Source organism: Gallus gallus, chromosome 7 (assembly GCF_016699485.2).
Source record: "Gallus gallus isolate bGalGal1 chromosome 7, bGalGal1.mat.broiler.GRCg7b, whole genome shotgun sequence".
NCBI classification, from domain to species: Eukaryota; Metazoa; Chordata; class Aves; order Galliformes; family Phasianidae; genus Gallus; species Gallus gallus.
The window spans coordinates 9,659,873-9,674,774 of record NC_052538.1 but is presented as its reverse complement, the minus strand read 5'-3'; the positions used below and the strand labels follow the sequence as shown (position 1 = coordinate 9,674,774).

The following is a 14,902-nucleotide window of genomic DNA, read 5'->3' as shown; positions in this document are numbered from 1 at the left end:
TTATTTTGAATGGTATTAGTCTTACCTAAATATAGAAGGAAAATAGATCCCTTTCAGGAGGGGGAAAAAAAAGAAAGAAGAAAAAGAAAAGAGGAAGATCTATTGGTCCAAACCAAAATTTTGGCTTCCATAGTTTCTTCATGTCCCTTCCTCCACCTGAAACAACTGTTTGTTATTTTCAGAAGGAATACTTTAAGTTGTTGTCATCTTGGTAATTAGCAGAGGCATTCACTCACAACTTGGTACTGTAAAACTTGTGTTGCTGGAGATGACAACACTTGTAGGTTTTTAAAAGAAAAAATATTGTCTGGAATGACGTTGCTCTGTAAACTGCTCACAGATGAATTTATCTATTTCAGTCATGATAGCTGGCTATTAGACATCTGAAGAACAATTTTATGCAACTGTTTTCACTTCTCTTGTATAGATGAGTATGGTGAAATAAATAGATTTCTGGGTAGGAATGGAGAGAAATGCAGAGCTTCCTGACTTATGTCTTACAGTAACTTAGCAGCAGCAAGTAGTGTGCCATTTTATACATGTGACTATTATTGTTTTGACGTTTTGTTTCTTTTTCCTTCCAGAACTCCACTAATGCTTGCAGTGGCATATGGACACATTGATGCTGTTTCCTTATTACTTGAAAAAGAAGCATCTGTAGATGCAGCAGATCTCCTGGGATGCACAGCTTTACATCGAGGGGTAACTTCATTTTTCTAAATTCTAAGTATTTGTTTTATTGTCACCGCAATTCATTTATAAGCATGGGGATGTTGAATGTAGGTGATATAGCTAACGATTGAAAACATGACCAAAAAGAGTCAGTAAGGTAAAAATTGGGACAAATCTGCCCTGCTTTTGACTGTTCACTTTAATTAATTAAAGACTGGATCTTCTCTTAGGTAACAGAAAAAATTAGTGAATAGACAATTTACTATAGCAATCATTATTGTTATAACTGAGAACATCATGAATTTTGAAAATGGTGTATTTAAAAGGACTGCCCAGCAGTTATTATCTTTTTTCTTGGGTAGCAGAATGTAATTATGTTAGCCCTAAACTTTTATCCAGAAGCAGTGAAGTTTCAGATGCAACCTTTTCTAGGAGCCATCTTCCTACCCAATGTGAAGTTGATGCAAGCAATCATATTTATTCAGAACTCTGTAATAATTGCAGTGTGCAGTTCAGCTTAGAGTCCAACATTGGTTTCTAATAAACGTTATGGTGTAAAATTGCAGTTCCGTTTTGACATCAGTACATGAACGTGACCAAGAGGCTAAAGCTAAACTATATGTGTTACAGAGGCCCAGCTGTTAAAGCATCTTTTCATACTTCTGATAATTTTCTTTATCTTCCCTTCAGTTCTTTTCACACATTTGTATGCTGTCTAGAGTAGCCAGATTCAGGTTTTGTAGTATCACCCTTTGCTCCTACATCTCCCTAACCTTAAACTCCTCCTAGCTTTTGAGTCTTATTTAAAGAAGTCTCTTCCACAAACTACTAATCAGTGCCTTTGAAAGGCAGTACCAAATATATTTCAGTGCATATAGGTATATATGTAGTGCATAGGCACATAGTGCATAGGTACCCATGGAGCTTCATCTCTGCCACCTGAATCCCATCCAGGCTTTTTCATGTTTATAGTCATCAGTCATATTTCATGTTTCCTGGGTAGAAGTCTATGTTTATTTCAACCTCTTTACTCATTTCTTTGTTGCCAGATTATGACTGGGCATGAAGAGTGCGTTCAGATGCTTTTGGAGAAAGAAGTATCTATTTTATGTAAAGATGCTAGAGGTAGAACACCTCTGCACTTCGCAGCAGCTCGGGGTCATGCCACTTGGCTGAGTGAATTACTGCAGATTGCACTTTCAGAGGAAGACTGCAGTTTAAAGGATAATCAAGGTTATACACCACTGCACTGGGCTTGTTACAATGGTAAGTTTATCCCTGTGGATTGTTGCCAAGTTCAAAGTGGCCTCTGTTTTAGGGATGCATGATAACAAAGCAGACTGACAATTTGAGAAGGCTGAAATGAAGAGTCAGATCATTTTTCCTCTACTGGCTCTCTGTGGTTTGTTTTTGCTATGTTTACCCTTCAGTTCAGGAGCCAAGGAAGTTCCAGCAATACCTCCCAATGACTTTGTGACTTACAGAGAAGTTCACAGTCACTGTGCTCGTTTGTTCCCATCACAGGAGGCCAGGGTGAAATTCTGGGTTTACTGAAGTAAACTATTTATTTACCAAGGTGTTACCTTTTTATTTACCAAGGTGTTACCTTTTTATTTACCAAGGTGTTACCTTTTTATTTATTAGTGCCGGAGACCACATCATTAGGTGGGCAGTCTGAACTGATTATACTTCTTACCTAATATAAAAATAAAACTTGTTACTATCATCACTTCAGACCATCTAGGAATGTATAAGGTCATGTATGTAGCATCACATATGAGAAAGAAAATACAACTTTTTTTGTTTTTTCTTTTCCCCGTTTTCCCCCCCACCATTTCCCCCCCGTTTCTCCCCCCCCCCTTTCCCCTTTTTCCCCCCTTTTTTTAACTGATGGCTAATATTGGGCTGCTGCCATAAGAATAAATAAACAAAAACAAAAAAAAGAAAAACAACAAAACAAAGGTAAAAACTCAAAACCTACCAAAAAAAAAAAAAAAATCCTTAAAAAAGCCCTAAAATGCATTTGCTTATAACTCTGTCACATAAAAGTTCATGCTCACAATGTGTTCAACCTTAATGTGCTTGAAGTGTTAAATTACAATCCTACTCCTGGTATGAAATAAGTTAATTCCTTGCTCTGTGCAACACTTGAGATATCTGTCTCTCGTAGGTCATGAAAACTGCATAGAGGTACTATTGGAACAGAAATTTTTCCGCAAATTCTATGGTAATAGCTTCTCTCCGTTGCACTGTGCTGTGTAAGTAGAAATCTGTAACAAATGCAGATGCTTTGCTTTGGGTTATGCCAGGAAAAAGCAGTAACATAAGAAGAAAGCTGACTTTATTTCATATTATTTGCATGAGTGAATAATTTAAAAATTGTTCATAAAATGGTGCTTATTCTTCTGCTGAGAAAAAGAAGTTGCATGATAAAGAGTATTTGGCATAAGTTGAATACATCTGAGCTACTTGATGAAATGCTGACGTGTCATTAAGTAGCTGTATTTCTACTCCTTTTCCAGTTTCTTTTCCCTTTCTTACCACTGCGGGCCTATGCATTTTTTTGGCACTGAGTGGAATTTCATAGCTCTTCCATTCTTAGGCCATGACCCGAGCTATTAGAATGACAGAATTATGAACTCCTCCTCCTATTAGAAGAATTAATATATTCCAGGAGTAATGATGGGAGTTACTGTTGTGTAAATTTTTCTTCTACAGTCCACATTGTTGCAAGATGGAAAAGAAATGTTGATAGTTTCCAAGTGTGATACATAATTAAACAAAAACAATGTATTAGAGAAATAAAAACAGTTTTAAAGCACTGTTTTTATTCTACTTAAAATAAATTCTTTAGAAGAAGAAATCTTTCTTCCTTTGAACTAGTATGTAATTCTCCAGCACACCTCAAAGCACACGCAACTTAAAGATGCACATAAATATAAAATGAAAGAACTGCTACTAAGATGACATAAGTGTGTCTTTTGCCATATCAAACATATTGTATGTCATTATATTACCATACACTGTTCATTTTCATAATGAAATAAGGCGAATTGCCAATAAACGGGAGAGTATTGAGTACATCCAAGGAAAATATTGAAAGTGTGTGTTGGAAGAGCTGTGTATTTCGGTACCTCAAACATTAGACTAAATCCCTCTATATGTAGGTGTATATGACCAAGTGCTTTCTCAGTTCAGCTGTGCTTGTTGTTTAGACTAAAGGATTTAAAGGTTTTAAGGTTTTAATCCTGGTTTGGTACTGCAGTTTCAGTTAATCTGGTGCATGGGGAATTGAAGGATCAGCTTGGCTTTACGTGTGGAAATCCGTAGCAATAGATGAAGTTTGGTTAAGTGAAGTGATGATGAATGGTCAGAATTGTGACTGAAAGTATTAAGGCAAAGTATGTATGTTGGGGTAACTTATAAATAATCACTAAGAAATATTAATGGGAAATGAAGTAAATGATATTGGATAGTGGTAAATTTGTAGACTTTTTATCTTCTTGAAAATGTATCTTTGGCAGAATCAACGATCATGAAAACTGTGCATCAATGCTCATCGGAGCCATCGATGCCAGCATTGTCAATTGCAAAGATGACAAAGGAAGGTAATAGCTTCTTAAACAAATTGCTTTTCATCATCATGAATATCTCTTCTTTTTCATAATTCTTTCCTGAACTTCTGGAAATAACCCTTGCAGCTGAGCTAAGACTTGTAATGCTGACTTGTTCAGACAGCAGCTTACACTGCAACAGAGTCAAGTGATGGCTGACTTAAAGCAAGCGAGCTATGAAGCATTCAATTTTGCTATTAAGAAAACAGTATTTTCTTTATTTAAGATGGGTGCAAGTCTAGGATGTTTCCCTGGAGCTATTTTTTTTCTGTTAAATATTTAAACACATATTACTTATTAAGTAAGGTGATGCTATGTACAAATAGAGAAATATGTCATTAAAAGTTGTTATGCTAACATTCTCAGGACGTGTAACTGAAAATAAAATAATTCATACTGGTACAGCAAGAAATATACATTCAGTCAAATCTTTAGTCAAATTGATAATCTCACCGTGTGTATATGCTTAAATAAAATTGCTGGGGCAGACACTGTAAATATAGTTCAACTTGTTTTGCATGTTGCTGCTCTAGCTTTCCTCTGGTGGAAATGTTCCCTAAGATTCAGAATGTTTTGCACTTTTAGGGAAACAAACAGGAATACTGTAATTCTTCAGTAACATCTGTGGCTGTGTGACTTTGCCCACAGGACGCCCCTTCACGCAGCAGCCTTCGCGGACCACGTGGAGTGCCTCCAGCTCCTCCTGAGTCACAGCGCTCAAGTGAATGCTGTGGATCATGCAGGGAAAACAGCTCTCATGATGGCAGCTCAGAACGGTCATGTTGGTGCTGTTGGTAAGTGCCTCCTTGCCCCAGCTCATCTTCAGGGTGAGCATGACTGCAGTTACTGATTCCAAGTAGATGATCATTTTTTTCTGGGAAAACTAAGGAAGAGAAAACTTCTTTCAGCCCTGCACAGAAATTCTACTTGTATACAGTTTAAAAAAATATTTCCTCTCAGTTATGTTTCTCAGCAGTGTTTGCAAAGCTTTGCAGTAACAAACCTGAGTTTTATTTCCTCCAAAGAGTGCATTGTAATGCACTCAGAGCACAAAAGGAGTAGTAACTCTTTTCTCCTGACTACTTCCTTGATTTTAAGAGGCAGGAAAACTGCATGTGTGAAAAAGATTTAAGTGTTATCTCTTTTTCTGTAATGTTACAGGGAGTCTTGTTTCTTCCAGGCTAGAATACCTGATGCAGACATAGGGATTGCAGTTGCATTGACTTAACAGAACTCTCTTTTCTCTAGCTTTGACAGCACAGGCCGCACCCTAAATTCTTTATATCCACTTAGTCCTCTCAGAGCGAGATCCAGAGTTATTCTCAGGAGGTGACTCAGGCAGAACTTGCTGATCTGCAAATGGGGGAGTTCGTTTTGTCTCAAACTGTCAGGCATAGATTCATCTTCATTTATGTATGAGGTCTGCCTTTGGTTGCAGATTAACTGCACAAGATTATTGTGATGTCTACCGTTACTTTCACTTCATGCTCATAAAGCTTATGCTGCATCAAGGCTTAACACATAAGCACGCACATATTGGAAATAGTGCTTTTTTTCCTCTGTTTTCACATGTTTCTTTGCCCATTGCATTTGCTCATTGATTTATGTTCTAAATTTCAGATTTTTTGGTGAACATTGCCAAGGCTGACCTGACATTAAGAGATAAGGACTCGAATACATCTTTGCACTTGGCTAGCAGTAAAGTAAGTTGAAGACCACTGCGTGCTTCTGTAATCTTCAGTCTCTCGTGTGGGTGTGCCTCCTAAAAAAAAAAATAAAATTCCACAGTAGAAATGTGATGGTCAGACTTGTAGTGAGAGCACTGTACTGAGCTTCTTTCCAAGTCTGTTTCAGGACTTAGTAAATGGAGAAAGATGAGTGCCTCTTGACACAGCTGAAACATAAATAAGTGACACTAAGAGAAATAATTGAAAATCCTTTGATATTTTTACCAAATAATATTCCTGTAAAATAGCTTAACATAGGGTCAGTAGAAAAAACAAGAAGAAAAAACAGAATATATATTTATTCTTACTCTCCAAATTTTGTGGAAGGGACCCAAAATTTTATCTTGAACTCTGCAACAGTAAAAGTAGAGGCACTGATAAGATTGGTGGTGGTGCCTTTTCTCCCTCTTTTTTCCTATTGATACCAGTTGCTACTGCTGTTGCCTGTCTTGGCAAAAAATAAAAACACAACGTCTGTGGCATTCCCTCTTCCTGGACTTTTCTACTGCTCCTGTTCAGAGATGGGATTCCAGATAGTGTCACCCCAGTTTCTGTAGACACGTGAGCTTTGCTGAATATTCAAGGTCCTTTCAGGTAGCTGTTCACCTGCCAGGGCAGTAGAATTGCTATGCTGAAACAGTATCAGAAATAAGGCTCTGGTCTGTGTTATTGCCTGTTTCATCCTCACAGAGCTCTGATGCTGAAGGGCTTTTGTAGTAATCTATTAATAACGCAGAAAGGCATTTAAAAGACCTAGGAAGTACAGTGTTAGTTTTTGAGATTAAATTCTCACTTGCTCTGTTATTGTGTAGTTGTAGTAATCAGTCGAATAATTTCTCTTGAGGGAAATTCAAGTCTTCCTGAAAGCTGAGAAGGTGAGTTCATACATGAGTGGAGGGTTGAAAGACAGGTAAATGCCTAGATTTGTAAGTATGCTAAAGCATTCTAGTAGTGGCAATTTGTAAATGGTGTTTTAGTGCTTTTACAGTTCATCTATAACAGACACTTATAAACTGAGTAACATGTTCTGAGTTTTAAATTAACTTTTTACATATCACATTTATATATAACATTTATTTTGCTTCCATTTTAAACTTCTCATTAAATTGATACAGTTATTTGTTTTCAACTACAGGGTCATGAAAAATGTGCCTTGTTAATACTTGACAAGATACAAGAGCAGAGCCTTATTAATGCAAAAAATAATTCATTGCAGACGTAAGTATTGCCTGATCCTCTCAAGTTCAGTTGACTTCCCAGAAGATTCTGATGTAGCTTCTTAATTTCATGTCTTGGGTTTTTTTCCGGATAACAACAAAGTTCGATTTCTTACTGTGTTTTTTTAAGTGCTTGCCCTTGAAAACACTGTGTTTATATTACTTTCTCACTTTTGACTTCTTTAATCTCATGGTATACATGATCTGGTGGAAAATATGAGGTCATTTATATTTGAACACTGTATCAAAATGTCTTTTCATAATGTGACTGTGTAAGCATACAACTACCTGCAAAGGATTTTCTACCTTTTTCAAGATTCACTTTAAATCTAATCAATCTAAGGTGGTACATTTAATTTTTCAAATTATTTGAGGTAATATTTTATATATGACTGCCTTCCATACTGCACATTACAAGCAGAGTTGTAACCATCAGTGTTCTTACTCCAGCTGCAAGTATTTGACTGGATGGAGGAGTCCCACAGCAGATTTAACCACAAGCTCAGGCAGTTGATTTAGTGCTAGCAGATGAATCCGTTCCTCCTTAGCTCATTTCCCCTCCCTCCCACCCTTCAATTTGCAGTTGGTCTTCCTCTCCCATTAGCTGTTCCCATCCCAAACAGGAGCAGCTTAGCTCTTCTTAGAATAATTATTTTGAACTAAAACAACAAAAATAATGTTTATTTTTAGACCTCTCCATATTGCTGCACGTAACGGCTTAAAGATGGTGGTTGAGGAGTTACTAGCGAAAGGGGCATGTGTCCTAGCAGTAGATGAAAATGGTAAGTAAACAATACACTCAGACAATCTTCACTAGGTGCCTAACATGTAATTTTACTACAGACTGAACCAATAGACTTAAATGCTGGTAGACATCATTGATGCTTATATTCTTCCAAGAACAGACAATGAGCTGTGTGAGTATCTATATTAAAAAGGACACTTTTTTTTTTTTTAATATAGAAATGTATTCTCAACATCACAGTGGTCCCTTTTTACTGTTCATTTTGCATGTACTGTCAACAGCTAGTCTTTTTTAATGCTTGAGTGCAGTGGTAACTTGAATTTCCTAAACATGCAAGTGGCGCCGGATAATTCTGACTCCTTGCAGAAGAATTAAGGATTATGCATTCAATCAGCGCATGTTTTAATGGGTAGGAAGAAAACCATCAACATTTGTTTGATTGTATCCTGGTTCATTCTGAGAGCAAAACTTGTGTTTTTCGACAATCTGACCTAATCCAAGATGCAAGTAAATTACTGTTGCCTCTTAAAATAAATGATTAGTTTATAAATCTGATCATTTTATTTCAGATCTCAATGAAGTCCTTCCTTAAGCATTATAGAGTCTATAGAGGGTTGTGCTTCAATCATTTTTTTTCCCAAAATGTCTTCCTGAGATAAGCTGCTTTCTCTTAAAATATGGACTTCATGGTATTAATGTAACAATTCGGTACTTCCATCTTGCTGTATCTGTAAAGCAACAATAATACTACTTAGTTATTACTGCAAGACATTTGAGACCTATGGATGAAAAGGGCAGAGTGGTGAGTATTTATTAACCTAATGCTACCAGATGAACACATGAAGTCCCGCTGAAGACATCTGGCCCTAACCTCATTTAGAGAAAGGGGACAGGAAAGTGAACCAGACTAGCTTCTAACCATAGTTTTTGTAGTTAAAATCATACATGCGGATCTAGCCAATTTGCATGTAATGAGTGAAAATTAAGTTTAAATTTGACACGTTTAGTTTTTTTAGGAGTAACTGCTTAACCAGGGGAGAAGAGAGAAATTTAAGTACAATCTTAGTAAAAGTACAGTTCTAAAGAATACTTACACTTGGAACACAGTAGAAGAGGGAGTGCCATTTATTTATTTTCTGCTATTGATGCCTAAGTATAGGCAGTTTGCTGCAAAACTGTTCTGAAACTCACCTACTGCAGATGTTTTTAGCTTACTTGAGGCAGTAGGATATCAGTGGAGGTCACTGCTTTAAATTAAGATGCAACAATCTGCAAAATAATTTCTTTGCACTTAGAATAGAGGAGTTGTTGGAAAGTTCTGTAGTACTGCATAGCCGCCTGTAAAACTGATAGACAGAAAGCATAATCAGCAAATCCCTTTCAAAAGTGTGTATGTGAAGAGCTGCTTTGGTGAAGCACTTGAACAGTAGCGAAGTTAAACTGCAGTGAAGACAAAATTGATAGCTTCCCATTTCTTAGAGTTAGTGACATCTATATTGTATTAACTTCACAATTAAAACATAGGCCACGCTTTTTGAATGCAGACGTTGTTCTTCTAATGACACAGAGTGACACAGAGTTGGAAAAATATCCACATAGTCCTACTTGCTGTACGTGTACCACCTGTGCTGATCTAATTAGTTTCTCTTCAATTTAATTCCTAAATCAATTGCTCTCTGAGTTGAGTACGTTCTCAACCAACCGGTCTTTAAAATTGTTTGCTTATTACTTCAAAATATGATTAAACTAATATCTGTCATGTTTTAATGAAAGCTGTTGTTCTCAGAATGAGACTTGTTCATCTGTACAGAAACTGAAGCCAGTTTCTGTCTCTGTTGCTGTACACCCCGTGTTCTGTATCCACCACATTGTTTGTGCTGTAGAATTGTGTTTAGCAAGTGCTTTTATATATATTGTTGTGGAGTCTGTTTGCTGCGTGATTTAAAAGAATAGTGCTTGTGGTCACAGTGATTTAAATGCTCCATGAAGTGTGTATGTTCCCAGCATGTCTAATTTGAGAACAGTAACACACCCCTGCTGCTTGGCATGTAACTGTAACTGGACATACATCTCCTGCTTACAAAGTCGTCTAGAGATGTATATGAGGATAGCTCAGTGCCATTCTCAGTACCCTTAGTACTAACCGTTGCCTTGTCTGCGTTTGTGCCCAGGTCATACGCCAGCCCTGGCTTGCGCTCCTAACAAAGACGTGGCTGACTGCCTGGCACTCATTTTGGCTACCATGATGCCTTTTTCTCCTTCCAGTTCAATGACGGCTTTCAACTTCGCTTGTTATAAAAAAGACAATTTGGGCAGGACACATCTCTGCGATGGCTCCACTATGGGTAGCATTAACTCTTACAATAAGCCCTTGAGTAATAACATAGGAACAGAGGATGGGTACAATGAAAATGATTCTGATTCTGAAACATTTTGACTTTTTGGTATTCAAAAGCTTTTATTTCGTTATTATTTCCTTTCAGCTGTTTTTTTTTTTTTTTTTTTTTTTTTTTGCCTTTTAAGACAGCTTAAATCCCACTGCGATATTCTTAACTATGACTCTTGACAAGTAGGTGTTGAAAGATTTGCAGTGTTGATGAGAATTAAGCCTTTAAATAACCAAGTTGGGGGCATTTACTGGAACATATTCCCATTACTGTTCTGTGGCTTTTCAGCTTCCTCGTGTTTGCTTTAGGCCCTAAGTGCCCCCGTGGAAAGTCTCTACCTCTAACTTCAAGTATTTAAAAAAAAAAAAAGAGAGAGAGAGCGAAAGAAAATGCCTTTTTTTTTCTCCTTTTTGACAGCACAATTAAACAGGGAACTGTTTGTAAAAAGTACTTACGTGGTTTAGCTGTACACACGTTTCCAACGTAGCCTTCATAGCATCATCCCTTTTCTCTATTTGTCTGTTTCTTAGTTCCAGGGGCTCTATAATAATTAGATATTTTTTTTTCACACAAACCAAAGGTAAAGTTGTAAATCTTAAAACTGCCTGTATTACTTTTTTACAGGAAAAGAAATGTTTTACATTCTGCATGCATTAAGCACTTAACATACAGAAGGCACTTTTTTACAGTTATTAGTTACGTCACACAATTAGAAAAATATAAACTCCTAAGGCCAAATTCTACTTGTCTTACCATATTTCCCACTGATGTTAGTGGAACCAATTGTGGAAAATGGAAATCACTTGGTCCTCCCCCCCCACCCCCAGTTCAGCACAAGCATGAACAGTTGATTTGCACTACAGAATTGAGGAATTAAGGTCATTAGAAGTTTCTGTCACCTGAGCTGTTAGCCAGGAATCTGGTGTCAGAACAGAAATGAATAATCAGGTGTAGACAAAGGTGTACGTAAAGGTTTATGATGTCTTGCCAACTTGAAGGGATTTTTTTTCTTTTCCTATGCTTAAATAACTTGTTTCTACTGTAGACAGTATTGATTTTTAAAATACTTCTGCCACTGTTTGGATTAACAGAACAAAGGTAAAGCAATGAAAGCGTAACACCAAAAGTTGAAATACCAAACAGGAGAAAACACAAAAATGTCCCAGGCAGGGGATCGGAGATGCACGCTAAGAGCCTTTTGTCACCAGCTTTGAAAGCAGTGTCAGCTTTGTGAATATGTTTACTCCTTCTGCCAAAGTTTCTAGGTCAAATGGACCCCGAACCTCTTCTGCAACAGATGTACAAAAGGAAGAATGAGACTTTATAAACAAAACAAACAAAAGCCTATCCAAACTAACCAGCTCTACCAAGAGGACCAAAATGCTTCAGTGAATAAATGGAAGACTTTATTGCTTTTATTTTTTCTTCAAATGTGAGTGACACGATGAAGTAGCTTTTCTAAACCACAAAAAATATAAACTTTTGAGGTAATGACTAGTCTTGAGTGAATTTTACATTTTATGACACAGGTTTCAAGATGACATTTGTAACTAACAATGTGTTGACCACAGGTTTGTTCTTTTTTGGTTGTTTTTTTTTTTTTCCAGGATAAAGAAAATGTTCATATGCTTTTAATGTAAATGTGTTTATATTTATTTGAAATGAAACAAATGCCCAGGAAAAATAACTATAGCTTTTTCTCTATGATAGTATTTGTGCATATTTTTCGGCATAATGCAAAATGAAATGTGAATCTCAGCAAGAGTGATGGCCTGAGTGGAAAGAAGGGGCTGATGCACTTGAGAAGTGCGCCCATCTTACCACATGGAATACGAAGATGAAGTCCACAGGCTATATTGGTAAAATGCATCATCATTTAAGAGCATCAGAAAGGGATCCAAAATACTGCTAGACAAGTGAGAGAACACTGTACAGCCATGGGAAAGAGGAGAAGGGTAATATAGCATAAAGGGAGATGTTAAAATGATGTTTTCCCTTAACCTTGCCTTTTCTGTGGTAGTATGGTAGAGCACCTGAAACTGTGGTTTTCTCCTCAGAAATAGCACAGAATAACATTTTTATGATTGACTTCATTCCAAGTTGTAGCTTGTAAAAGCTGCAGGATAGCAATAACCGCCTCACTTCAAGCACTGAAAATCAGAGATCAGTTGTTAGTTTTCAGTGGTGTCTGCTTAGAAATGAATGGAAATCCCACATTTTACTACTTCTGTTTCTGTGGAAGGATGGCATTTAAAATGAACAAACAAATGGGAAATGGCTGCCACCTGCCTGCCAGGCAGCATCTTCATCTCTAAACAGAGATGAATTACATTGAGATTAATAACCCTGAAATGCAGAGATACATTATCCTATGTGAAATCATTTCTTTAGGAGAAAACCGGCCCTCTTCTCAAGGAGGATGTTGTGTTATCTCAAGCAGGCATTCAAAAAGAAAAAAAAAAAATCAGTATTTTTACTTGCTACCATACAGTTACTGAAAATGTTCCTGTGTATTTGCAGTACCTCCTAACTCTGGTGACAGGTAGTGCAATATCTGCTGCTGCTTACAATGGATGCAATGTTACAGAAGCATAGGTGATTACTGAATTAATCTGAACCTCCTAGGAATCAAATCTAGACTGAATTGAGAAATGATTTCTGTAACCTAGTGATGCCGTAAGTACGCAGTATTCCAGAAATCATGGGAAAGAATGATCTGTTAGCATCTGAAGGGCACCGGGAAAGCCGTGTCCTGAGCATGGTGTTCTGAGGGGCAGTGACAGGAGCGAGGCCCTTGGATGTATGCAGTATGGGCCTGTCCCAGATCTCACCTGAGTTGCCAGAATCCCTCTTCATGTATGCCAGTACGTTCAGCTGTAATATAATTTATTGCTTGTAGAAGTGAATTAGTTATTTAGGGCAGGTATTTGAGCATTGGAATAATTTTACTCTTGTAAATAATTACCTTGCCTTTCTGTGGACATTGTACAAGAGTAGAGTTAATCACACGTGATTGTTGCACTTAACCCCGGATCCTGCAATTTGCAGCATGTGGACTACTGCTGCGTCTGCACCAAACAGCGAGTGTTTGGGAGGGGCAGCAGCCTGCCCAGCTTTATTAGCAGGATGGTCCCATCCTGTGTTTTAACCACAGTTGCAGGTGGAATCCATGGCGGGATTGGGTCCGTGTCTCTCTCATAGATACTGAGTTACAACCTCCGGACTGCCTGAATTGCTGTGAAATAGCTCAGGGGATTTCTGTTCATCGCTACTAAAAGGGCACCACGATGTGTTTGGTACTTTGATGCAGTAAACCACTGCCAGATGATTAAAGGAGAACAAACACATGAAATGAACCCGTTTATCCATTGTACTGTTGAGAAACTCGATTGTGTATCTTGAGGATGATGAAAAAAAGTTGTGATTTTTATCCTTAGTCCTGTAAGAAATATTAGAGTGCCTTTTTATATTTGCGTATGATGGGAATGTTTTGTGGAAGTTGTCCTTTTTTTCACGTGAGTGTTACAGAAGCAATACGTCACCTCTAAGTTTTCATTTCAAACCTCCTTTGAACGTACAGAGTGTTTCTTTTCGTATGTTCTACCTGCATTGAAATGAAGATCAATATGCTACATTTCTATAGGAATAACGCATACTTTTTGCAGTGCTGAAAAGGCTTTCTTATTACACAGAGTAAACCTTAGGTCAGTGTTATAGGAGAGGGCGTTTGAAACCAGTGACAATCCGAGTGTGTGTGTAAACGTGACTTTATGCGTTTGTATGCAGTGACCACATATTAAAGCCAATATCTCATGTTTTGTAGGTTCTGTCTCATATTCTATGCTTTAGCATGTGCAATATATCTTTACAACCCACGGTGATACGAATCTGGTGCCAGTGTTATATTTTGCATAACGTTTGTAATAAACGATATGAGATGTTGTTGCATCGTTTCGGTGGGGTTTTGTCGGTATTGTTTCCTTTTGTAAATGGCGGCCCTCGGCTCGGCGTCCCGTATCCCCGAGGCAGGATTGAGGGCTTCAGACCGCCCCTTCTCAAGCACAGTTTGTTAACTTCTTTCAACTACTGAATGCTGTATTAATGTAACGAGAAACCCCACCTGTAAACTACTCTTGATATGCATTCAGATGGTTATTTTTACAAATAAAAATGGTACAAATACTGTTGGAAAAACGGAGTAAATTTTGTTTGTTTATTCATTCAAAGAAGGGGAAAACGCCTCAGCGTTCAGTACTCGGGCGGTGCTCCAAGGGCGCTCCTGCACGCGGTTCCCGCTCGGTGCGCGCCGCGGCTGCTGCAGCGCCTTGTGTCGGGGCCGCGTGCCCGCCGGCCCGCGGGGACTGGAACCGCCGGCTGCTGAGGTGTCCGCGCACGGAAAGTTAGTTACAAGCGCTTCGTTTAAAGCACGGGAGGCGGTCCCGCTCCCAGGGATGCCGGGACGATGGGGCTTTCCCGCAGGCGGCGCCGAGCGGAAGGCCCCCCGTCACGGCACAGGCGGCTGCCCCGCCCGCTGCAGCCG

At 38.2% G+C, this 14,902-nt stretch overlaps 1 protein-coding gene across 9 annotated transcripts in view; it reads left to right on the top strand.

The window, feature by feature from the left end:
• ANKRD44 (ankyrin repeat domain 44) overlaps positions 1 to 14,556 on the top strand; it is a 110,473-nt gene extending 95,917 nt beyond the window's left edge. For 5 of the 9 annotated variants that reach the window (XM_015289403.4, XM_040703406.2, XM_015289402.4 and 2 more), the window contains 9 exons: positions 585 to 702; positions 1,722 to 1,938; positions 2,843 to 2,930; positions 4,197 to 4,280; positions 4,935 to 5,080; positions 5,907 to 5,989; positions 7,149 to 7,231; positions 7,921 to 8,012; positions 10,147 to 14,556. In XM_015289403.4, coding sequence (XP_015144889.2) covers positions 585 to 702; positions 1,722 to 1,938; positions 2,843 to 2,930; positions 4,197 to 4,280; positions 4,935 to 5,080; positions 5,907 to 5,989; positions 7,149 to 7,231; positions 7,921 to 8,012; positions 10,147 to 10,412 — 1,177 coding nt within the window. In that variant the 3' untranslated portion in view covers positions 10,413 to 14,556. Of the gene's footprint in view, positions 1 to 584; positions 703 to 1,721; positions 1,939 to 2,842; positions 2,931 to 4,196; positions 4,281 to 4,934; positions 5,081 to 5,906; positions 5,990 to 7,148; positions 7,232 to 7,920; positions 8,013 to 8,312 lie in introns of all 9 variants that reach the window. The other 4 variants (NM_001012915.2, XM_015289404.4, XM_040703409.2 and 1 more) reach the window with 3 other exon arrangements.
• The last annotated feature ends 346 nt before the right edge of the window (positions 14,557 to 14,902 follow it).